The 27,757-nt window shown below is 28.4% G+C and overlaps 2 protein-coding genes across 2 annotated transcripts in view; one reads left to right on the forward strand and one right to left on the reverse strand.

Moving 5' to 3' along the window:
* LOC129989467 (uncharacterized) overlaps positions 1–25,013 on the reverse strand; it is a 68,532-nt gene extending 43,519 nt beyond the window's left edge. The window contains exon 1 of the mRNA XM_056098025.1: positions 24,832–25,013. The gene's annotated coding sequence lies outside the window, so the exon portion shown is untranslated. The remainder of the gene's footprint in view (positions 1–24,831) is intronic.
* Positions 1–27,757, forward strand: part of LOC129989466 (uncharacterized) — a 72,386-nt gene that overhangs the window by 3,017 nt on the left and 41,612 nt on the right. Inside the window, exons 2-9 of the mRNA XM_056098023.1 lie at positions 117–211; positions 5,957–6,036; positions 7,478–7,607; positions 9,755–9,894; positions 12,744–12,846; positions 18,643–18,821; positions 21,481–21,621; positions 22,842–22,929. Of these exons, the coding sequence (XP_055953998.1) occupies positions 133–211; positions 5,957–6,036; positions 7,478–7,607; positions 9,755–9,894; positions 12,744–12,846; positions 18,643–18,821; positions 21,481–21,621; positions 22,842–22,929 (940 nt within the window). The 5' untranslated portion in view covers positions 117–132. The remainder of the gene's footprint in view (positions 1–116; positions 212–5,956; positions 6,037–7,477; positions 7,608–9,754; positions 9,895–12,743; positions 12,847–18,642; positions 18,822–21,480; positions 21,622–22,841; positions 22,930–27,757) is intronic.

Consider the following 27,757-nt stretch of genomic DNA (forward strand, 5'->3'; position numbering starts at 1 on the left):
ATTTATTAATTTCTTAAAACTTTCAATCTGTTTGATTTTGCCAAATAATATACAAAATGATTTTTAATACAATTTTGGACATAAATTGAAGTGCATTTTTTATTTTTTATTTTCAGATTTCAGGCTACGAAAATGGAGGCTCGGTTCAACAGAATCTCTTGCATTTTCGTCCTGTTTTGCATCGTATTCAGTGCGCATGCGCAAGACACAGGTTAGTAGTGACGTCACCTTTATTCGTTTTTCTCGTTAAAATAAAGCTTTAATGATCCGTACTGATTTGGAAGGATACATAGATTGTAGAGTAAAATTGTTCTGATAATCACTTTATGTGAAGTGTTGATTTATTATAAAACAAGGTTTCATGACATATTTAACGATTTGGCAATAAGTCCTATAATTTGATAATGGCAATTATCAATATTTATCAGTAACATTAAAAAGAGTTTTATATCTATCAATAACATTATCTTTGTTATTGAAATTTTGTGGGTTTTTTTAAATAGGAAATGAGAAATAAATGTGAATCCTAAATCCCCCCCACGCTTCGTATCATGTGATCATAACTAACAGACAGGAAAGGGTTAAAGTAATGGACACAATAAAAATTATTATTTCAGGAGCGAATGCAAAAGAAAGTTATATTATTTCAAGATGAGATTTAAGCTAAAACACTGAGGTTGTTCTTCTTCAGATTTTCGCCTAATGTAAGGCACTTGCCTATTTAATATCGCATTATAGTGAAGGCATAAGTATGTATTTGGAGAGTTTCTTTTCTATAAATATTCGGTCCAAATTTGATGAATATCTCTAATTTTAATATAAAGATCACAAACAAAATTTCACTCAGCTATTAAGTTATTATGTGCAAAAATATGATTCAAAATAATTCTTTCAAATACATAAAGGTTTCCGAATTCACCACAATCAAAATTCAACACAAAGTATAAAAATCCATCACAATCTAGAACTCGAATTTTTTGACAATTGAGATAATTTCTATAAGTTCATCTTTTTGACTTACAATCAGTACAATTTACTGCAATTATAATTACAAAAAATTAAATCTCAAATTAAAACGTAATTTTAAATTGTATTTTTTGTTTACAGTACATACAATAAAGTATATATAATGCATACATTTTACATTAAATGCTCTGATATAGCACATAGATTGAATTTTAGTGTTTAAATCTTTGTATCCCGTTTGAATAAAAAAATAAATATATCTGATGATCTGTCAGCCGGTAAAAAAAAGTTTGATAATAAATTAATCAGACTCTTATTTGTCATATACAAAAAAGTAAAAAATCACAAAATAATCGCCAAATTAGTGTCAACTTGGCGATTATTGGCGACAAAATTAGACGATTATGCCGATTTGTTCTTTAACAATAATGCAATAAAAATATTTACTGAATATCTACTTTATAGTATACTAAAACAGAAAACAAAACAAAAAATCTGAGAAATTGAATTATTAATCATTTGTGAAGCTAAACTCATAGAAGAGTTTTCATCAGAAATTTAACATTACAGATATTTTTAAATACTATACATGTTTGTTCAAAGAGATATGATTACACTGTATTCATAAAAAAATATTTTTTATATATTTCTTCTGCATATGATTAGAAAAAGTTTGCTCAAAAATATGATCCAATGGCAGTATTATCAGATTTCTAAGATATTCGTTACGATAAAATTGCACTATTTTCGTCAAATATAATCTGCGAAAATTTTGACTCATTTAGGAATCAGAGAAGATGCTGATTTATGACTAGGAAAATTAGGCAACTACTTAGGGTCACTAAGCTGAGTGGGAGCTGCCATCAGATCAATTACGAAACTTTATTTTTCCATTTTCCATATAAATAAGTACAAAAAAAAAATACAAATTCTATGAATTATGAAATATAAGGATAATGCTACCATTTTATTAAATATAATTGGTTCTTAAGTTTCATTTCGTTGTTAGAATTTTTATAAATACCGAATGATTACTTCAATATTATTGAGCAGAAAATATGTGAAAAAAAGCATATATTAAAAAAATATGTGGAAATATGCAATTAAATTGAACATCGCATCAAAATGGGGCTTCATAATGTGTATTGATTAAGGCTTCAAATACATTAATTTGCCATTGAAGTTAAAATAGATTGTTTAGAAAAATTCAAGCTCCGTAGGGCTTCAGAGTATTTCTTAATCAAACGTGCTTAACGCCGTTGTTAAAAATGATAAAACAAATTGATAACAATCGGCCGATTTTTTTTTCTTTTTCTTTTCATAGAATATTATCGGGAGTACAACAAACAATAGTTTCAAAGTGAACCTTAAATTGGGGGAGTTTTCTGATTAAAAAGAACAAAAGATTGAAAGAACACCACAAGTATTGTTTTACAGTACTATTTAAATCATTCAATTAAAATAAATGTTACACATTTTTAAAGAAATTCTCCACTTTTTTTAATTTATCAGACCATTTAAAATAAATATGTGGGATCTGGTATCATTAACATATAAAAACAATGGACCATCATTTTATTAAAATTGGATGGTCTATTAAAAAAAAAAAGGTTTTAAAAAATCGAAAACCCATGCAATAGAATTATTTGTTGCGTAGGGTGTCTTGTCAGTTTAAATAAAAATGATGTAAGATACCGGTTGCTTTATTTATATTGGACATTTATATTATAGAGTATTTATATTTTTTATTTAACACATGCATGCACAGGGTGTCTCCAAGGTGGAACGTGTGTTTATTTCTTAAATACTGCAACAATATTGATACGAATTTTTTGAAAATTCGTTATGATTTTATGATATATTACTAAGTATTTTTTTATGCAACAATTTTTAATATGTTGAATAAATGTATATCTCTAAAATAAATATCTCCGTCTAAATTTACAATAAACCCTGCAAATTTAAAAATAAATATACCGCTTACAATTTTATAGAAGCATAACATTTCGCATATGAAGAGATGAATGTAAGAGACATATTTAACTAATGGAACACTTTTACATTATGACAGCAGTATGAACGTTTTAATATTTGATCATCAGCCTTCACGGAAGCTAAAATGCTTTCATACTATTGTCTACATTATTCAAGGCCACTTTGTAATTGGAAATGTATGTCTAAATTCAATGTTTAGAGAAATAACTATTGTTCCAATTTTTGGGACACCCTATATATTAGAGAGATCATATCCGAAGACCTTATTAATATATTTCCCCACGGTAACAAACAACAAAAAAAGATACATTTCAATACAATTTAATCCTTAGAAAATACTCCTTCAGACATAATTGCCATAAAATACTATGAAAAAAAAAAATGTTTTTTTTTTTTTTTTTTTTTTTTTTTTTTTTTTAATATTGTCAGAAGTTTGTCAATGTTTTTTTCAATGTCGATAAGTCAGAATTAATTGTAAGGTCACCTCTTAACTGATTGCTATCGTTAGTGATAGCACTGTAACATGCATTTTAACTTTGTGCTTGTTTGAAAAGTCAAATCAGTTTTTTTCGGAATACATAATGCTTTGAGATATCAGTAACGAACGCTTGTGTTTTTGAGCAAGCAAAAAGAAATGCGATAAGAACTATTTTTTGCATAATATAATATTTACATAACATATATCTAATAACGAATATTTTAATTATATAAAAGTAATGAAAATACTGTTGATGATTAAAAGTAGTCATTAATTTTCATTTTTTAGTATTATTAAAGTATTATCTAGAAAACCGAGCTTCACTCTGCAGTTGTTGTTTTTGAGAGAGAGAGAGAACATTTAGATACAAATCCCATACTGCTTACATATGAATTTTTTCAATTTTACCTACATATGAACTGATCATTTAAATAAAAAAAAATCACGAATGCCCTTAGTTTAACATGCTATTCGAAGCAATCTGTTATATTGCAGTATTCATTTTACACCTTATCTATCATTACTTATATTTTTGAACTTGCACTCAGTTTTACCATGATAAAATTGGGTTCACGATTGCGTTATATGACATTGTCAGCATGTGTCCGGTAAATATCATAATCTAAATCTGTTAATTGACATTCAGCAGACGATTCCTTTTCAGACATTTTATAACTGCTACTATTTTTATTTCTGTTAAAATATTATTAAAAGGTAAAAGCAAACGATTTTTTCTTTGATAAACATATTTTGTTAATATTATTTCGTTTATTTTTTTGTATAATGGCTGATGATCAATTGTAAACCTTCTGGAATCTGGCAATATTTGTAATATATGATGTTAAGTTGAAAGAATAAACAAGCCGATGGAATTCTAAAATGCTTGAAGTATTATTTTAGTTTTAAGAATTTAAGATGCTCTGCAAGCTATAGTTTGAAGCTTAAGAAAACGGGTAGTTTTCTAGAAAGCATGCAAAAGCATGAGAGCAGATTAAAAAGAAGGCTCTAATAGTTAGTTATAATTTTTTTTTTGTATGTGTGTGTGTGCTTGCGTGTGTGTGCAAAATCCCCTTTTTTCAGGAAAGACACCTATATAGATAAACTTAAAAAGCAAAACTTAAATAAAAATACATAAATAAAAAAATAAAGCGACTCGAATCTGCGACCCGCAACATAAGCGCCATTCATGTTGTTCTGATCACTATAGTGCACTGTCCACACTTCGACGCGGAATTTGAAAATACTTATTCTAATATTTAGTTCAATTTTTTTTGTGTGTAAAATCGCGTTTCTTCAGGAAAGTCATCTAATAGATAAATTTAATAAGCAAATCCTAATCTAAATGTGAAATTTGATCCACATCGTTAGAGCCGTTTCCGTGATACAAGAAATGAATTAATTTATATTTATAAAAGAATTGCTTGTTTAAAGTGATAAGATAAATGCAAAAACTATTATAATTGACAACAATTCGATATTTTCTATGAATCTAACATTTTAGATCGTCCTAAATCAGAGAAAAAGTATTCTTAGGATAATATCTATCTGTCGATCTTTACATATGCAAACATTATAAGTCTTCAAATGCTTCTAATTTGATGGGTGAAATTTGGATTGTGGTTCTTATACCAAATTCTAGATTACTCTCAGAATTTGAATCAAATATCTCAACGGAAAAAAAGGTAATTTTCAATAATACTTTCAACTTTCCTAAACACATGGAACAGTATTTTTTTAAGTCAATATTTTAGAATTCTTGACCAAAATTTGTCTAAGGAGAATCTTTTTTTTAATTTTTTTTTATCTATTCATGCAAATGTGAACATGATAATTCTAAAGAACAGATACAATCAAATTAGACTTATTGTATTAAAATTATAATCGAAGATGCATACCAGATTTTCAATCAAATATGTAAACAGGTTGATGACTTGTCGGTTTGTTCATTCGTAATTATGTGAAGGCTATGGCTCAAAATCGTCACAAAAAACCTCAGTTAAATTAGATAATTTTAAAACGAAACCTTTATACCAAAATTGTCCTCCACTGCAGATATGGGAATCAAAAGTTCCCAATATGGTAATTGGTTCTCGCTTCCTTGGTGGATAAAATAATGGTGTACGATAGAGCTACTTCCATTCTGAAAACGGGTCGTCCATCCTACGGGAGGGGGGGGATGTTTACCATGGCCAATGATGAACACTAGGTCTCAAAATAATTCTTGATTCAGTATTGTTGTCACGACTGTCATTCAGTTTACTCCGGATGCTATTGCAGATTCATTTGCCGTATATGCCATTTTTTTTTTTTTTACTCTCTATGCGAAGTTTGATTGTACTTATTTATTGATCTTTCCTTAACTTTAAATAATAATGAACTTTTACCACTAATTTGCAGTAATATTCAAGTTTTACTTCGATTCACTTTTGGAAATAATAAATTTATTTTATTTGGAATTATATTTATGTTTCTGACAGTTAATCATGTTACATTTACTTGTTATTTTACCGTTTTCAGATTCATCAGGTTTTCCTCATATAGCAGATCTTGAAATCGAATTCTATGAGACAGCAGTTACGCTTACGGACGAAGATCAGGTAAAATAACCTTTAAAGCATTTTTTTTTGTTAAAAAGCATAAGAAAAATTATTGATATTGCATTTTAAACTATATGATATAATCCTGAACCTGTTTAGAGCATTTTTGGAATAAAATTTTATTTAAAATTTATAAAAAGCATTACTGGATAATAATTTAAGTAGCATTATATTTTTTTCTTACTTAAAATATATAAATGAATGAATGATCAGATTAATTTTTCCTGCTTACATTTAGCTCAGCTTATACGTAAAGATAGAAATTTGTAAACTACTTTTTTGTACTTACTTTATTTACTTATTATTACTTCTCATTTATTTCCTCAAATATCAGAATTCTGAAAGTTTAACACAGTTATGTGATTCCAATGTCAATATAATAATTTAATATTTTCAAAATTTAATTTTGTGCTAAAGGGTTGGCTTTAGTTAAATTTCGATTTCATAAGAAAGGTTTTATTTGTTAATGAAATTGAGAAAATATTGATTGAAAGATGCAATAAGACATACTTATAAAAGGAAATCTTAAACGTATTAAAGACTAAAATTAGAAAAAAAAATGCAATACACTTTCATTAAGGTATTTAAAATTAGAAAATAATTTTGTTTATCGAAAGTTTGTATGTCGTAGAAAATCTTAAAAATTTGAGGCTTAGAAAGCAGAACTATATAGATGCTAAGCCATAATAAAGACAGTAAAGAAAGAAAATTCAGAAACATTAAATAAAGATCAACAAATAATAAAAAAGGTGATTAAAATTTCATTTTCATTTCAATATTAATTTAAACGCCTTGGGTTTTACGATTTTTTGACGACCAAATCTTTGGTAAAAAATATAGGAGCATGTTCTGATCTTTCATACACTAATAAAAAGATATTTAAAGAACTTTTTTTCATTTTCTTAATTAATAAGTTTTATAATAATAATGATATACACGATCCGAGTTCCCACTTTAGCCGGAGCTAAACTGAAAAAAATGGTCCACCATGAAAATTTTCTAAAATTTATTTCTATATAAAAGAAAATTTGATTTCCTTTCTTACTGTTTTTCCTTTATTGAATTAAAAAAAAAACTTTGCAATAAAATTCTCCAACTTGAACAGCTATTAATAAAAAATCGTTTTGCTAATGAATAAAGAAAAAGAAGAAGAAAATGACATCTGGTATTAAAATTTATCGTTTGCAATTATCAAATAAAATGCAGACGAATAATTTTAGATGAATCGTAGTAATCCATATTTATTACACGATTTGAGTTTTTTTTTTTACTTTTTATAATTTATAATTAGTAAGTACAAGCATATTTTTCAAGAAATATGTTAATCAAATCCTTTTTTAAATCCAGTTCTTTTATTTCTGAAAATGTTATATTCATAAATAGAATGAATTTGCTATTTTAATTTGATATTTAATAAAAATTTATTTTCTTAACTTTACAGCAAGTAACTGCTTTAGCCAAAGAATATTATGATAATACTGGTCCACGTGGAAAGCTGGAACTTATAGAAGATGGAGAGAAAAGATCTATTTACCACAATAACATAACCAATCAAATACTTGAAGTAACCAGTAAGTAACGTCCTTTTTGCATTTTGTCAATTAAAATTTTTTAAAGATATTGTAAATTTGATAGATATTTCAAAGAAAAATTTGTTGACATTTGTTAATAATGATATTAGACAATAAAGTCTTAGTTACGCAGTGAACATCGGCGTGTTTCAGTTTCATTGCACTTGTGTATAAACATCTCGAGTTATTTAAAACTAGCAATATCCGCACAACGTTGTTCATGAGATAATGAATGAATAATGAATGAAAAAATGAATGATAATGAATGAAAAAAATATTGATTTTATTCACTTTTTTTCCGAGAACAATAACATAACTTACAGAATTGCTAACGGTTAAACTGAAAAACAAATTTTGAAATTGAAAAAAAAAAGAAACAAAAAAAATTAGAAAATTTGCTGTAACAATGAGATTAAAATTAAATAATTTAAAAATAATTTTCATTATTCTTGGAACCTAAATTTTTATTTGATTCATTGCCATGTTGAGATTGTGGCACCTAAATCAGTAAGAATACAACCATGAAGGAAAGCTTATGCCTATCATTCGCTGCCGATTTGCGAAGGAAAGCTCTGAATCCATTAATTTAATAATTAATTAAAATAAACAAAAAAATATCTCTATTATTCTTGCTTTAAATTATAAAGAAATAATTAAACTATGATTTTTAAAAAATTGAAAAAGTCAATGAAGTTAGAAAATCGGATGTAACTATTTTATTTTAATTCTTAACATTCTCCGGAAAAACCGATAACTTTTTTAAAAATTTCAATTCAGCAAATTATGCTAAACATTCATAACAAAACTAATTTAAACAACATTTGTTAATTCTATCCGATGAGTAATTGAGTTTTTCCTATTTAATTCGGAAAAACGATACTACTTGTAAATCAATACATTACCTTAATATATTCCAAATAATTCAATTATAAAACTGTCCATCTAATTTGCACTAACTCTTTTTGTAATAGTTTAATCTGTTTTTTTTATATCTTTGTACAAATTAAGAAATAGAAAAAATATATATAATGAGTTCTGGCATTTCTTATTTTTTTTCTAATCCTGTATTTTCGTGAATGTGAAAAAAAAAAAATGTTATTTTTATGCGATGTATTTTGCTAAATGAAAATAAAGGTAAACGGTTAATTTTTTATTATTGTGCATAAAGACATAATCCCAATTAGTATATATATAATCGCCAATATTATAAGAGAGCATTATGGAAATTTGAATCTGGGAAAGCCTACAACATTAGGCTCGAAATATAATGTGCTTTAAGGAGAATAAATGCCAACAAATGCCATAATGGAGAATTTTGAATTTATCAAGCTTCGAAACTAGGAGCAATAGAAATACTTCAGAAAGTAAAGCTAAATGATTAAGAAAAATGAAATTGTATCTATCTTATTCTATCTTTTTTTAAACGATATTTTGTTAGCTAAAACTAAATTTTCAGGGAATACAATGTTCAGAATTCAAATATTCTTCTATGGGCTAAGAACATTTGACGATAGTCTTATGTTCACAGGAGAGTATATAAAGATGAAGAACTAGAAATTTGTGATCTTCGTATAATGACCAAATACTCTAATAATACACATACATTGATATATTAAGCAAGATTTACATTATTGTAGAATAATATAATATCGCACAATATTATATAATGATGTGATTGTTGATACTAAAAATAAATAACTTTCCAAACAACGTATTTCATCATGAATTCCGAAAACATCCACTCACCTATATTTTTATTGAAAGAAATTGCAAAGCATAACAGTTCTTTAAGAAATTATAAAGAGAATGTTTTTTTAAATCTTCATTCATTGGTTTTGTTTCTAATTTATATAATATGACAGTCTGTCATTTAAGACTGCATACAAAAAAAAATGTAAAGATTGCTAGTTGAAAATGTATGGCACAAGATTCAAACGGTTGTTAATTAATTCAATCATGCAATAATTTAAATGGCTAATGTAACGAGGGGGGCATAATCTTTACAGTCTTCAGAAATAAGTTCCTTAAAGAATAAATTTCATTTATATATTATATTAAAATGAAACAATTTATTATAATATATTAAATCCTTTTTATTGAGTTTGAGCTCGCTTTGCTTTATTTACTACCTTATATTATTTTTATAGCAACAACATGTCAGGCTTGGACCAAGGATGAGTCACAGTATTGGATCCAACCAGTATTTTACGGCTGGCTGAACAGAAGTCCTTTGATCATTGGGCCAACCGCTCTCCTGTGGTATGCACAAAGTCGTAGAAATGATATCGTAAGTTTCATTGCATTATCTAATTGGTAATAATTGACTAAAAATTGTATTAAACTCCATAATGAGGGTATATTCATGTGGGATAGATTTAGCCCTCTGCGATGGCAACACGCATGGGAGTGACGTGATGGCACTTGTTTTTCCCCACTAGAGGGAGAAAGTTGGAAGTACTTCATGCTGTGCGAAGAAAGCGATGTTGTGATGCTGATTTTTTTAAATTTGTGTAAAAGGCAGCCAGCCTTCCTTTCTCCTTTCATTATTTTAAGTGTTGTGCTCATCTTAAATGTTCATAAGCCAGTCCCTTTAATTATTAATTAAAAAATATTTTAAAAGATCAAATGCTCGTTATTATTGGTTCTGAGATTCACACTCAAACCCACATTCATGCTCTGGATTTCGTTACCAGGGTTGGTGCGAGAGCGTAAGCAGGAAGAAATATTAATTTAATGAAAATAATTCTTAACAGCATGTTCCTACTTTTAAAACGCCTGTCTAAAATACTTCCTTCTGGTTGACTCCTGGTAATAGTGTACGATATATCTACGATAATATTCGATATCCCGATTGCAGTGCAATATATTACAGGAATCACGAATATATAACAGCAATAGTGCCAAACATTTTGTAAGAATAGGATTCATATTAAATGGTACCTTAGAATGAGGGTATATACACGTTCTTTGCTAGAATTGCTGCAAAAGCGTAAACAGGATAAAGTAGCTATAAGAAATAAAATACTTTCTGAATTAAATCTATCGGTTTGTGGTGGTAACTTCATAAGCCAGATAACAACCTCCGAAACAGAGTGATCACTTTTGTCTAGTGGGCATGTTGCGAGTTCGAACCACAAAGAAGCACATTGGTGACCCTGGTTCTGAACTGACAAACGCAACCTTCGCGCAGCTGTCGTGGTGCCATCTACCCGCTGCAAAAGTCGTCAGACTCACTTGACGCAGCAGCTACTACTCACAAACGCTCACCATAACGCTTGGCACGATAATAATGTTCGTCTTTCCACCAACTCACTGGTGGGGAGAGTATTGTGGTGGTAACTTCATAAGCCAGATAACAACCTCCGGACCAGGGTGATCACTTTTATCTAGTGTTCATGTTACTCGACTATGAACCTAAAGTTGCGAGTTCAAACCTCAACTAGCACAGGTTGTATAATAATTACATCCATCGGTGTGTTGCAATACAACAAAATACGGCTTTTTAGTTCATCTGCATTAGCACAAAATGTATGATATATCCCCTATGTTACTGTAATTTCTGAATGCCATAAAATATCGCTAAGTCGAATATATTGTCGAACATTTTGAGCGAATAGGACCAATATTAACTTAAAGCATATATACACCCTCCATAATGAGGGTGCGCGCATGCTCTAGATTTTATTGCTAAAATTGGTGCAGGAGGGTAAATAACAATAAAATAATTCTGAGAAACAAAATAGTTTTTATAATAGTTTAAAGCGAAATTATTATTTTGAAATTCAATAATTACATCCATCGATGTGTCGGAGCATAACTAAATGTGCCTTACTGGTTGATCTGCATTAGCACAAAATATTGTATGGTATCTCCACGATGTTGTTCTATATTACGAATAACGTAGAATACCGTGAATATGTCGTAATAATATTGTAGGACATTTTATGTTAATGGCTTATGCTAGTTAACTTGGACTTTTAGAAGAAGAAATTATAATAATGAACATACTAAAATTTCATTTTGGACATACTTTTTATTTACGCCTTATTTTAGGAAAAATACTGTATTTTAACAATGGTTTATGCAACAATGGTTATGGCCTAGGGGTAGCGCGTTTTCTCTGTGATCTAGGCGTTCCGGGTTTGAGTTCTGGTTCGGGCATGGTTGTTCTCTTCCTTGTGTTCTCTCTGTGAGATACGTGAATGAGCCCCACGGTATAAAGGGGGTTGTGCAAGCGACTGTGCGTGTGCTGAGGGGTCTCGGGTGCTCAGAGGTCTTTACCCTCGGAAGTTACTGTACAACAATTTGGTTTAAATAGTCACACAAAACAAAAAACAAAAAAAACAAAAAACAGATATCGATATCCCAATAATGCTGTTTGATATTCTGAATACAATAGAACATCGCGAAGGTACTGTAACAATATTGTTATGCATTTTATACTGATATGGATAATATAAACTGGGTGGAGGAGAGCTGGGAGATTGGGGGAGAAATTATAAAAATGACCTAACTCAAATTTCAGGCCAAAAAATTTTCTTTGAGAATAATTTTAGAAAAAACACTGTATTAAAACATGATTTATAGACAATATATAGAATGCAGCATTATCAAAGCTATAGATCTCAAAACTTCATCTATTGTCTGCATCAAGGTAGTCGCGGTGGCCTGGTGGTAAGGTTTTGGAACCGGAGGGTTTTAGGTTCGAGACCCAATTCCACTGAAGAACCGTCCTATAAGCAGGTCTGGTGCACATTAAATCGATCGGGGCTTAACGTCCTCTCACTGGTATGGTGCGGACATTTGGAGAAGGGGGTGCCAGCTCAGGTATCACCCCATTCCACCAGCTCTGAATTTTGAACCACGTCATCTGATCCGTCCCAAAATAGACCTGTAGTTGCTTTAAAAACTTGACGTTAATATAACTAAACTAAACTAACTGTCGATATCAATTGCAATTTATAAATGACTTTATTACAAAAATTTAAAACAACTTAAAGTGTATGGAATGCGGATTTCCTATTTTAACGGATGAGTTTAAAACTGATCTGTGTATAAGTTACAATTCATTTCTTTGATAATGTTTTTAAATTTCACACATTTCATAAAGACTAACAATATTTTTTCCTATTCCAGAAACCACTTGGTCCATCTACTGTAAGAAACATCTTTTGTGAGAGGTATTCATTAGACATCCAGAGTAATACAGAAAATGTTACTGTTTTCTATCACTTTGCAGGTATATGTTTTAATTATTTCTGAAATTTATTAACTTAATAATTTCTGTTTCACAAATGATTTTCGAATAACTTTCGTAAAAACTGTTTAACCCTCTTATTCCTAGGATCATCATAATTCCGGTACCCCAGAATACTGAAACGCCCGAATTTCTCTTTCAAATATTTTTTAAAAAAATCACTCCTAAAATAACCACAGCCTGTGTTATTAAGGAGTAGTTATATAAAGCAGGTCTCCTCTTAGCTCAAAGTTATTAAGCAAATGTATATTGAGACATCCTTTGAATGTTATTTAAGAAAACTTACGTGTCCCTTAAATTCATGAGCGAGCCTCTTTAATGAATAAAGTATGCGCCTCGGGTATTCAGTCAATCACAAAGAATAGGGAAGGAATTTCACAGTGATCTGCAGTTCGATCAGCCGGATTCCATATTGCCATCAATGTTGCAAAAAATATTTTCAGAGGTAATCATAAAATGTTTGAAGAAATATAGCTCTTTTTAAAGGGTCATGCTATCTATCATTTTAAAAATTCCGGGAATAGTTGATTAGCAACCTTAGGTTGATTTGTTTGATAATTGGGATTAGAAATTTGATAGTTTGAAAAAGGCAAAGACTAATTTTCATGCTAATCAGTCCATCATTATTTTCTCGTAAACAAGTACAAAATATTGCAATAGTAAAATAAATAAATCAATAAAAATTTTAAAAAAATAAACTGGACATTTTGAGGAATTTCCGCACTTGAGGTCTTGCAGAGTCAGAAAAACACATTTGTGAAATATTTTCTGCCTGCAAACACGATAACACAAAACACTTTGAGTCAGACGAATAGAATTTAGTATATAGTATTAACACCAAATTTGTATGTTTCTCTCAAATTTTGAATGAAATCACTCTCAGGAAGTCTGTCTGTCCGTCAGTCTGAATTCAAGTCACCACATAACTACAAATCATAATGACCAGGATAGAAAAAATTTTGGCACTCAAGTTTAAATTCTAAAATGTAGATTCATATAAGATTTGAAACTAAAGTTATTTTTTTAAAGTTTTAATTAAATCAAAATTATTGTTAAGTTATTTTTAATTTATTTTGATTGAATCCCATAGTAATTTCACGAGACCAATGAGAACCCATTCATTATTTTTCATTAAAATCGTTCTAAGTTGTTTGCATGCAATTGTCTATATACCTTAGGAGTAAATTTCATCATTTTTATTGAACCATCTTTTAACTTTGAAATTACAGTGCCAGTATACAATGGTACTCATATGCTACGACAGATACAAAAAATACTGATTTTTTTGGCATTTCATGGAAATCAGAAGAGTACAAATCAAAATTAACGATTGGCGATTAAATTTACGCAAACAGACACAATTGCTGGAAAACAATTTAGAAATGAAAAAAAAAAAAAAAAAAAACTATAACTCGACTTTGGATTATTGAGTCACTCAATTTTGGACATAAATTATTGAAAACCAGCAATATTAATGTATCGGGAATAAAGGTTGAATTGTTAATTTGTAGAAAAACAATGTATCCAAATTTTTAAACTTATCACTTGTTAGTTACGATTGTATCAGGGGGAAAAAAGGAATTACTGCGTTTGTACAAAACAATTTATCCAGATTTATCAGTTTATCACTTGTCAGTATGAATGTACGAGGAAAAAAGAATTGAATTACTTTACAAAAACAATTTATCCAAATTTGTCAGCTTATCACGAATACGAGGCCGTAGTAGCTTGGTGATAAGGTTTGGGAACGGGGCAGATTCAGGTTCGAGACCCGATTCCAGTGAAGAATCGTCGTGTAAGAGGGTCTGGTGCACGTTAAATCCATCAGGCCAAACGTCCTCCCGCTGGTGCGGGGTGGAAGTTTGGAGAGGGGTGTCGTCCTCGGCCTCTGACCGCGGTTTAAAATTAGAAGTCCGTCCTAAAATAACCCTACTGTTGCTTTAAAACGAGACGTTAATATAACTAAACTAATCTATCTAATCTATGGAATAAAAATTATTTTGTGTAGTAATATTTTCGGAGGTTATAACGGAAAAATATCAAAATCCCTTTTAATTTTTAATAAACTAAAATCCTAATTAAAATTTTAATAAATATCTGGGGGATGTATATTCTCCAAAGTTTATTTGTGGCAAATTTTAGATGGTTTGCCATATAGAGCACCAGCACTCATACCTTTATTGTTAGTAATAGAAAATACTTTTCTTAAAACATTTTTTCGTTTTACAATCCAGTTTTTAATTTACTATAATGTTCATTTCGAAATTCTAATATCATTTAATGTATAAGGTAAGTAAAATCAAAAATTGTTAATTAAAGTTTTTAAAATCAAGCCAAACATTCATTTGCAACTATTTACGACGATATTTTGGAATTAAACTATAGAATCCTTTATGAAATTACAAAATTTGTAATTAGCAGTTTCTTCGTATTTATCTGATAAAATGAAGCTATTTATTTAGGCATAAAAATGTTTAAAAGCTATTTTTCTGCATTGATTTGCAAGCATTTTGGTTTATATATAAATAGTCACAAATTTAAAATTTTGACATTATTTTTAAGTTGGATTTGTGGTTCATCTTAACTTGCATTTATCACTCTTTATGATTTGGAGATAAAACTTTATAAAGATATATAATATCTAGTTAAAGGATAACTTTTTTGAAAAAGGTAAAGATATTTTAATGATTTTTATCATTATTTTAGTGCAGTTGTGCTTTATTTAAATGAAAACTGGATTATTATAATAAACTTCTCAACAGATGGCGCTCTACGTCCAGATTTTGTTTCCACCTGAACCTTTTTGAATACCTGATCGTAACTTTACCATCCTCCCAAAGCCCGGTGTTAGTAACTCCTCAGTAAAAACTGATTCACATGTGGTTCCCTCTCCCCTTACTTTTTTTATAATATTTTTCTCTTTTATTTGAGAGTGAATATGGGTAGGGAGAGGCCCCGTAAAGGTATAAAGGAGGCCCAACAGGGGAAAACGATTTCTGTATCAAGTTGCGGAATATTTAAAGTAGTTTTCTCTTTTACAATCATCTGCTCTTCTCCTTTATTTGAGTCATTATCTCGCGCGTATTCTACTGACATCATGAAGGATATCAAATGTTTGTTCTATTACAAGAAAATTCAATGCATATTTTCAGTTTATTTGATTAATTCTATTCGTGGAAAAACTTTTAAATAATGGCACAAACAATAGAAAGGTTTTTACGCCATAAACATTAATGCAAACAATTCCTCCAAAATAATAAATAGAAACAGTTTTTATTTTTACGTTTTGGAATAAAAATAAATTAATTTAACGCATTATCGTTTGCAAAAATGTTGCTAATAAAAAAAAAGAAATAGATTCCTATTGTAACACAAGATTAAATAAATAAATTTATTGATTGGATTTTTTGATTAAATTAATTTAATACACTTAAATCGTTAAATGAGGAGCCTTTTGAGCTATGAGCATAACATTCTACTCATAAATCTAAAATTAAATTTATAAGGAATTTAAAATGAATTTAAAAAATGTGCTAAGGTTTAAAATAGCATATTTTATACAATTAAAAGAGCTGTGAAGCATTTTACATTTAGCTGCTCTTGTTAAGTGGACTGAATTACAAGAAAAAGACACATTTTTTCCCAATTTTAAATATCCATAGATATAGGTAATTAGACTGAAAATAAATTAATAAATAAATCTTCCGTCTACATAATTGCATTTTTATTTAAATGGTAAGGATTGTTACGAAAAACAGACATATATAAAAATTCAAAAACGATTTATTAATTTAAACAAAACAAAAAAGAAAAAGCAAAACAAAAAGGAAAAACAAAAAAGATTTGTGTCTCAAATTTGGAGACACATAATATGGAATAATTAATCAAAATTTCGAGATAATTTTTTTTTAATGATTGCAATATTTCCTCTTTATATACTTCGCATACGAAAAGCAAAAGAACAAAGATCTAGATGCATGGAATTTAGATTTTGGTTTTATCATCAAAAATAGAAATGTTAATTAAATTTTAAACAAAATCCATTGAAGGGTTGAACTTTTTTCAATCCATCTATACGTTTTATCCAGTGGCTGATTTTATACTAGGTGTCTGTCTAGGACCGCTGGATTAAAAGGAACTGCTAACAGGCAACAATTAAATTAGAAATTTTCAAATTATAAAATATTGCAACTATAATATGAGAAACGTTAATTATCAAAACCCTTAGTTAAAATATAAGTAATTACTGTTTATTTATATATATATATTGGAATAATATTTATTAATTGGTTGTGTTATATTTAACAAGATAGATTTATAGATTCTGTAAAATAATAATTTAGATTTTGTAAATGAAATTTATTATAACACTAGAGGATGTGCCCGTCCAGGCGGTAATTATCTGCATACAATATCATGGATCTGATTGTCACAGATTAACTGACAAAAGCGTACTAGAAAATCTTATAGACATTGGCAAAGTGCTTACGAAATCTAAAAAAATTATATATTATTTACAGAACTTCAAATGTAAATATATAATAACATTAAAAGTTTCGTTTCCTTGCGAGAGGATCTTTTCTATCTACAATGCTCACGAAAACTCACATCAAAACTAATCACGCAAATCGAATTCAAGTATATAGTGATCCACTTGCAAAAATACAGTAATATTGAATACAAAATTTTTAAAAAAAGTACCGAAAGAAAATATTTGTAATAAACAATTTGATGCATGAAAGGACAATTTAATGAATTAACGTAAGTATAAAATTTAAAAAATGTAGACCTCAACTCGATGTAAAGTTTATAATTCCATAAATAATTTTTATTCATGCTTAGGTTTATTCGCATATCAATCAAACATTCATATAAAACATTTAAAAAGTTGCTTGACTCCAAAAAACTGAAATCGGGATCTGATAATGCGCATCTGATAATGGCGCAGACCAAAGGAGTGGAGATATTTTTAACTCTATCCAACGTTACAGACGTCGCTGTGTTTTCTATTATAGATTGAAATTTACCATAATGACTAAATTTTTTTATTTGTAAGTAAGGAAATCATTAATTAATAATGAAAAATTCAATTAGAATTTTATTACTTAGTTGTTTTTCTATGATATTTCAAGATAAATTCCATTTCTCAAGATATAGTGACCATGTCTTAAAAGAAGAACATCGTAATGTGCTGTGCAAGACGCAACTTTCTAGAGAGAGAAAGAGAGAGACGCAAAGTTTCTAGATCCGCTTTTACGCGATAGTTTAAAAAGGCAACGGTTTAACGGTCGACTTTGAAGCTATAGGTGTTCAAATTCTTAACCCAATTATAATGAAGATGTAAGATGTACGTGAGTTTGGTACACGTTCAATCTAATATTTTAGACCAAACTATTTTCTTCTGGTATAATATAGCAGTTTGGAGAAGGGGCTGCCAGCTTAAATGTTGTCCTCGTCATCTGACCATAATTCAGAGATACTTTATTTTTTGCTATCTAAACAGAGTGTTAATGTAACTTGACTGAATTCATCGCTTACGTTGAGAGTGTGACTCTAGTCTGATAATGCGCCACTTCTAATTTTTAATTTTCAGTCCATTATTGCTGTATAAACAGTCTTATTTTATATTTATAATAATTTCTGGTTTTTTTTCTGTAAAATTGAGTTTTTATGAGTGTTACTTATGCTGCTGATTTCGTCATTAAACTAAACCAAGTAACTAATAATCGGATATTTAGTGTATTAACCATCAAAATCTGACACTTTTTTCTGTTATAGGTAAAAATTGGACAACCCCTTATGATCTCAAAGGATTTCAAATAACACAAGTTCCAGTTCGAATCGAAGTGAGAGGAATAACCCGAAAACATTCGAGGGACGACAGATGGCAGCCCAAAAATATTATTACAGATTTCGCTTATTTCAGACCAACTATCTCAGACTGGCTGGCATTGCAGGTAACTATAATTTCTTTGATTTCAGTTCATTTTCCAAGAATTAATAGTGTGCGTTTTCTTCAATTTTTTTTCTGTTTCGGTTTTCTTTTTGAATCTGTTTTTGTTTCAGTTTTCTGTTTACAAGGTGGTCCATAGTAGTCTGTTGACAGGCCTTGGTTATATGAGCGGGATATTTCCAAAGTCCGAATTTCTTTTTTATTAAAAAAAAAACCGTTTTAATACATGTTAAATCTGGCGTCAAGGGCCAACCGTTTGTCGCTGTGGTTGCGAGTCCGGATTATCAAATAGGCAAGTACGCTATTGGCGGATCTTGAAAAAATTTAAATGCTTTAATTTCAAGGCAATCTAATTAAGAATCAAGCACACGAATTTATTTTAATTCGTGTGCTTTAAATCAAAAATCGCTTACAATTTAGAACATTATTCTTAAGAGTTTTATTTTTCATACTTTTACATTGCCTAAAGCAGGAGTGGACATTAAGTAGATCGCCATCGACCGGTGGGCCAACAAAATATTTTGGTGTGACCGCCTTTGCTAAAACTTAAGACGTGCGTGCTAAACGAAACATATATATATATAGCACATTGTATTCTCTGTATCTCTTGAGGAAAATGAAGTTTTTCTCCTTCAAAAAGACATGATTTCAGAACCTAATGACATATCTTCAGAACCAAAGAATAACTTTTGGAATCCAATGGACGTGTGCTAATTTTAAAAAGCTTGTAAATCATTTAACATGATTCTTCGGTTTTACTTACCTGTAAAAAACTGCATTTTCAACGATGAGTATAATTAAGACAACATATCGTTCCCGTCTCACAGACGACCACTTGCCGGCGTCCTGGCATAGGGGTAGCGCGTCTTCCCCGTGATCTGGGCGTCCCGGGTTCGAGTCCCGGTTTGGGCAGGGTTGTTCTTCTGTTGTTCTATCTCTGAGATGTGTGAATGTGCCCTCCTGTAAAAAGGGGTTGTGCAAGCGAATGAATGATGCGTGAGTGGCAAAGTCGTACTCTTGGCCCTAGTTGGCGCTGCTATAAAAAATAAGAGACGTTCCCCCTCAGGCTTAAATCGCTGTCTTCGTAACAGCGGGCTTGTCAGTGGCAAGTGCCATAAGAAACAAACAAACAACAAACAGACGACCACTTAGAATCCAGTGAAAGATTAGCAGTTAGTAATTACATACCAAGATATTAGTAGACAGTATGTAGCCGAAGTTTTCTACTTACTATAACTCCAAGAACTAACTTTAGATGAAAATGATTTATTTTTTAATGTATTTTGAATTTTTTAATATTAAATGCATCATTTAATATTATTATATTTTTGACAATTATTATTATGTTTGCTATGTAGGTAAGTACATATTTAATATTAAGATATAATAAATGTTATAAACCTACGCTACTGGGTGGACCGCAACACCTTGAAAAAATTAGAAGTAACCCGCACCCTGAAAAAGTCTGCCCACCCCCTGGCCTATAGTATGGTCTTAAATATTATGATAAATTTCTTCATATTTGACATACTTACTCATAACCCAACAGTTCTAGCAAACATTTTATTGGAATGCTTTGAATGCATTAAAAATGTTTTACATGTATTTTTAAAGCTCTGTTTAAAAGTACTGATAAATTTAAATATTTTTTGGAATCAACTTTCTTGAAGGTGACGTGCAATTAAAAGTTTCGTTATTTAAATTTGTTATAATATTTTTAAAAACTTTGACAAAAGGCTTGCGAATCTTGCATTACCTAAGGACCATTACAAGCTTTAATTTGGCTCTATGATGTGAAGAGATAGTTGCTTTAAGTGTCATCTTTATCATCTGATTACACTTCAAAATTACGAGATCTGCCTTAAAATAATATTCTTATTGCTTCGAAATGGGGCGTTAATATATCTAAAATACATCAGTTGGATATGTTCCTGAAATTCAATTCGAATTCGTGCTAGACTATTACCTCCATGATATGATTCTGAGCTTCTTTCATAGAAGCAAAACTTTTTCACATTTGTTTCAGAATTTATTATTCATTTAATGCAATGCAATTTCATTTTAACCCGTTCACAGTTATGAATACTATAGCATTCGTTATTCTTTATTTGTAATTCAAAACGAAAAGCAGTTTTACTGCAATTTACGAATGTTGCAGCATTGAAGCTTATAAATCCCATTATTAAGTATTTAATTTTACTTTTTTGAAATTATTATTTCTTTAAATTTTTGTCTAAATGATTCCTTGAAAAGTTTAATTTCGCTTAGTTATTTTTGTTATTTGTATTTAAAATTTTCGTTAGATGGCTCATGAGTTTATTCAAAATGTAATAATAATCCCATAGTATTATGTGTTTAAGATTTAATAAATCCCTTGCCAAATTTTGTAGTTTTTTGAAATTTTAATGATTATGAACATGTTAATAATTAGGCAGGTTTTGAAATAGGATAAGAAGATTCTAATGATTTTTCGTTATATTTTTCTTATGATATTTTGTTTTAAATTCGGAGAGGTTAATTATTTTAAATTCACAAAAGTTAAATTTATTATTCAAGCCAATCAGAATTGAAGACAAAAATCTGACAATTCTATATAATGCAACATGATTTTTTTCGGTATTTTATATTTTATAAATAATTTGTCTTTCTTTTTCATGTAACAGCCTCCTCTTGGCATCGGTTGTCCTTTGCGTAAAACCTCCAGAACGATTCCAAAAATTCCAAAAGTATTCACATATAGCGCCGAGGTTTATGATTCTATTAAAGCTAAGCAGAAAGCTGTCACAGATATTGAGTATCAAAGGGTAAGTTTAATATAAAAAAAATCTTGAAATAAATCCAAAAGGTAATAATTATCCATAAATATACAAGCAGAGTATGCATACATTAAGACTGAAATTATATGGAGCAAACTTAAGGCTTCTATTTTGTAACATGAAATTTGGTAGATACGTATTTGGAATATGAATGTTTTTAAGCGATATTTATCGTGAATTTTAATTAATTCGCAGCTCGTCTAAAAAAAACTTATTTATTTACTTTTTTTTTTAAAAAAATTTGGTTACAAATTTTTAACGGTTAATTTCTTAAAATTGCTGGTAAAAAATAACTTGAATCATTGGAATAATTAATAAAAAATTCTAAATTAAAGATGCAAAATAAAAATGAAAAAAGTCGAAAATGAAAATTTTTATTTACGAATTATTTAAAAAATTAAAGCTCTCAGTTATGAATTAAGTCACAAATAAAACGTTTTTATGCATTAAAAAGTAGTTTGATTTTGAAAAAAGTTAAATTTAAATTGTATTCATATCGAATTATTCATTGAAAGTTACATGGCGATATGAAAGAAGTAATAGTTTTTAAGCTGTGTTTTTGAACTTTCAGTTTTGCAGCAAACGAATTTTTATAAAACTTCGTTTATGAAATTCTACTTATAAAATTTCATGTGAAATTATAAAGGTAGAATGCTTAAGTCAAAATTAGACATTATATTAAGAAACAATAAATTACAATAAAGTAAAGAAAATTTAATCAATTATTCTTATTTTGAATGAACATTAATAAGGCCGATGACAATATTTTAAATTTTATGTAATAAGTATCGCTGGATTTGTTTTATAAATATGAAACGTTGTTTTGAAATATAAAAATTCTAAACTACATCTCAGTTTCTATCGTTTTAATTTTCAGATTTATATTTATTTTAGTAGATAAAAGCAAATGTTGAGAGCTCACATCTTTGTTAATCAGAATATTTTATAAATAACAGAATAAAAACAAAGGAAAATAAGAATCTTTTTTTTAAACTTTATTTTGAAGTTATCTATTTCTAAGGTTGCTTTGCTGTTCAATATGTGTCCATATTAATAGCAAGAATTATGGAAGTGACTTTTTAATTATATTTATTATATTTAATTATATTAATTAATTAATAACATTAAAAATATAAATAAGATTTTTCGATGTTGAAGCTATCTGAAAAGATCTATCAAATTATTAAAAATATTGTTTTTAATTACAGATATTTTACGACAGTGTCAGACAAATGGCAAGATTGGACAAATACAATGCTTTGAAAATGTCATCTGAATTTTATGATTTCAACACAGGTAACATTTTTTCCGTTTGGCATTTAAAATTCAGAAACTATTTTTAATATTATAATTCTCTTAATTTATCGATGGACATAGTAATATTTCCTATAATCTTAAATGTAAAAAGTATTTACAGGTACTTTTAATCATTTTCATTAAAATTTTATTCATTTATCTAATTTTTATTAATAAAATAAAGAGGGCTATTTTAATATTCAGATGCAGTAATGCAAGTTAGTATATATATATATATATATATGTATCATTATTCTTATATATTGAAAAAAATATATTCAATTTTTTTTTCTTTAATTGTCATGAAAAAAGCTAAAAATTTGTTTTATTATAAGTTTTTCAAAAGTTCGATATCATATTTATTCTTAATTTTATTTCTCATTGATTTTCAATTTTTAAAATTCTTTATTCATTATATTTTTCCTAGAAATAACAGGAAAAGAATCTTGATTTTTTAAAATCCATAGAGTTTTTTTTTCGTAATAAAAATTTTTAAAAGTTATAATTGACAGTGTGAGGTATTGAGTTGCCATGTCTTATATTTTAAAATTTTCTTTAGTAAAAGATTAATTAGAATTGTTTTGAGTTTTCATAGAAAAACTTTATTTACATTCTACTGAGTATCAAACGTGTTTATGTGCGCTTGTTTCTCAATATATATTATGAAACAAATGGAAAAAAGAGAAAAGGGTTATTTTACAATTCTAACAGAATGTTCCTATTGTCCTGGAAGCACGTTGCCATTGGCAACACCAATCACAGGCATTATCATTTCGTATGGGAAACTTCGGCGAATTTTGTTTCTTCATATATTCTTTCAAATAATTTTTTTCATGTTTTAAAGATGAAATTTTGTAATCTATTTTATATCCATCACTAGTGAAATATAGTTTTGAAATTTTGTACACTTAAGTATGATTGATAAAAATACATTATTTTAATAAGCAGTTAATCTACTTATATAATTAAATTTAAAATAATATTTTTAAAATTTTAAATCACACACGAATAACATCGAGTGTATTGAATTAAAAAATGATTTCAAGATTTTATAATATTTATAAGTAGACAGCCAATAAGTTGGCTCGCCGAGGTAGATAATTAGAATCTATCAATTCCTCTGCAAAATATTTACAAATTTCAATTTTTTATAGACATTTGGGATATAATTTATTAGAAGTCGTATATCGTTTTATTCATTTTGCTATACTATGTATTTCCTTAATTTTTTTATATACAATTATGTTCCAGAATAAAGCAACAGTGTAAGAAAATGCATGCATTTAAAAAAATCGCCCTTGTTTGATTTTGAGGTTAAATAGAAAATAAAACTCAAAAAATTATTTAACGCATCCATAATGAAATATTAGTAGTAATTTTACAATGACAACGATTTGAGTCTCACTTAAAAAATGAAATAAACTGTTATGAAATACTCTTAAAATGTTTTTTAAAAAATAATTTAAAAAGAAATAAAATTTATTTATCAAAAAATTATATTATTTAGCAAAATTTTCATTCAGTTTTTAATTAATCAAAATTTTGACTAAAATTTCAATAGAAAAATCGCTCAAAAGTGCACATTTTTACTTTCCAAAGTATATTTGGTAGATATAAGTCAAAGGGTTTGACCTAGACAGCACATAGATATACACATATTTATCTTTATTTTTGTTATAGAGATAATGAAATACCACTCAAAGTATACTACAATTAAAACTAAAATTCTGTTTTTTAGTTAATTAATAAAAACTTGTTTTTAAAAACTAGTGAAATTAAATTTATTTTAAAACTGAAATTTAGTAAAAATAACCATGTTTTATCATATTTAAATAACAAAATTCACACTTTTAGGATAATATATATCATGCAATTTTTATTATAAGATAAAACATTACTTACCTTTAATATTCTCTGAGCACCAGCTTCACATTCTCTAAGATTTCGCGCACAAAAATACAAAATTGCTTTGTATAATCATAACTGTAATCGCTTTATAAAAAAGAAAATTTCTGCCTGGAAATTAAATTCTGTTCGGAAATGGTAAATACATCGAGCCGTACATTCATTTCATACAACAATGAGCTCATTTTGTTATCCCCATCTGAACAAAAGAACACCAAAAAAAGTAAGGGAAAAATAAACAATGACTCATCTTCGCAAATCAGAAACATTGTCTTATCTGAATAAACAGATTTCCTTTCTTTCATTTCTCGTTTCCTGATTCCTTCACTCAAGGATTTATTTAAAAATACATATTCAAGTTCATGCATAATTTCCAATAATATTTTCTAAATATTTTTTGCTGCATTTGTTTTATTTGCTTCATTTTTTGTCTTAGTTGTTTGATTGAAATAATTGATTTACTTTCATGTTTAACATTTTATTCAAGTTAACGATGAAAAAAAAATGAATCAAATATTTATCACATTAAAAACGCTCAGACGTTTTTCTGAAACTTTTAAGATTAAAAAGAAATTCATGAAAATATAATGCATTTTATAGACTTACTTCAGAAGGTACAGGAAAAAGTCTATGCATAATTTGAAAAAAATTTCACTAAATTACTATATTAGTTTCGTTTATTTTATTTCTTTTTTCCTCATAAGTTTTTTCATCTTAAATGTTCAGATATTTTAAAGTAAAAATTAAAAGCGAATTAAATATTTATTTCATTTAAAAAATACAATCTTCTGGAAATTCTAAGCTTTCAGTTCAAACATTCAAATTTTGATGTTTAGAATAACATGCTGAAAACTGCCTAAAATTTTTCAGAATATTTTTAAAATTTAATACATTTTTAATTTTCATGCATTTAATGAAATATGATTTTAATTGCAACAAAAAAAGAAATGGTATAAATACAAAAACATATTGTGCAGATAAAAACTTTTAAAAGATCCATTTCTACTACCAAAAGAAAATTTGAAAAGCAGGTAGAATTTTTCTTTTTAAAAAAAGTTCAAAAATCTTTGAAAAGTAGTTTTATAAGCATTCAATTATATTGTCCTTAAAGTGCGAGAAAACTTGCCTGCTCATATTACTATAATTGCCACAGATGTAGAAGTTGCGTTGCTACCGTTTCTGTAGAAACAGGCGTTGCATTGCTTCACATACGACAATTAACTTTGATAGTTTCTTTATGTGTTTGTCCAATGGGGCAGAATATCTATGCAGGGCGCGTTGTGGGACCTTTATTTTAATAAACTGACCAACATAAATACGCATTTCAGTACATTTTAAATTTAATTAACATATTAGTGATTACATGTTTAGATATTTTTTTTATTATAGTAACGCTGTGAAAACATATGTTTTTATTTATTATGACACATGATAACACCTGCTTCCAAATTTGTACATAATTTATGCATTTAAGCAAATACTTTATGGTTTATAAATATTGCAATAAGTAAGTAAATTTGATGATAAAGGCAGGAACTTGAACAATTATGGACCACAAGGCTTTAATATTTTATTACTCAGTAGTGGTCTTTCAGGAACTGGTGTGCATCTACATTAGTTAAGTCTCTTATGCGTGATTTGATATTACAATTATCCTAATAAAAGTTTTAAAGTATTAAATTGGGACAGATATAAAAGCTGTCTTATTTTAAAAACCTTATAATGCTCTATTCATTGTGTATATGAACTATCGATATGGGACCGAATCGCATGAGAACACAAGGCTATTAAAAACGCTATTGTCCACTTCATCTTCCTTATAAATCTCGCGGTATTAAATTTTAACTATTTATTTAAAAAAAAAAATACACATATAATAAACAAAATCTTTTTTTTTTCTTAGCTTTCCACAATGGAAGAAATTTACGCAGTTAAATATTAGATGAAATAATGAAAACAGTTTGAAATTCACTGTAATAATTAACTAACGTTTGACCCTCGGGTGCTCAGGGGTCTTTACCTTCAGAGGCTACTGCACTCCCTCTCCGTGGTAACGCGGACACGACATCATCAACTAGCGTTTGAATCAAATTTAATATAATTTATTGTTGAAAATCGAGCAAAAAATATTTTTAAGGAAATCCCCAAACTTTAGAAAAATTTGCATTAGAATAAAATTATTATCACCAAAAGGAAAAAAGAAAAAAAAAACCATTAAAATTTAAAATAGGGCAAAAATCAGTTTTCTGCAATGTTATTTTCGGGAGCTTTCTCGAAAAAAACCCCCAACTAAATTTGGTTTAATTTTTACTTAATTAAAATTTTAAAAGTCATTCCCACTGCTCACTCACTCACACTTAATTGATTTAGCAGCAGCCTTTTCTAGGTTTAACGGTCTAGGATAACTGCATAGGTGAAAATCCTGTTTCTTCGATGTATAAATCATAAAATATAGTTTAAGGCCACTGTCTATGACAATATATATATATATATATATATATATATATATATATATATATATACATGCGTCATGACTATGACCTGTTTTCCCGAAAAATAGCGAATGTGATGAAATATACGTTTCGAAACACTAATATATTAATCTCTATTTGAGGCAAGTATGTCTCTAAGGTCATGTATTCGTTCGGGACGTGTGAATCGTATATGCTTCACGCGAAATTTTTCTTTTTTACTTTCTGGCATACGAAGTATAGAGAAAATATTGTATTCGTCCAAAAATTCGAAATCGAGGGTTTTAACGAATCTTCACGTTTTAGACCTCCCTGAGTTCGAGATAATTCAAAAATGCTTTAGGCTAGATGGATGAAATTTGATACATCGTCTTTATATGAAATTTGTAGATTTCTGTCAAATTGTGAGCAAATACTATTCAGAAGAAATCTGTCTATCTGGATATTCGAAT

The sequence above is a fragment of the Argiope bruennichi genome, chromosome 10, assembly GCF_947563725.1.
Source record: "Argiope bruennichi chromosome 10, qqArgBrue1.1, whole genome shotgun sequence".
Classification (NCBI taxonomy): domain Eukaryota; kingdom Metazoa; phylum Arthropoda; class Arachnida; order Araneae; family Araneidae; genus Argiope; species Argiope bruennichi.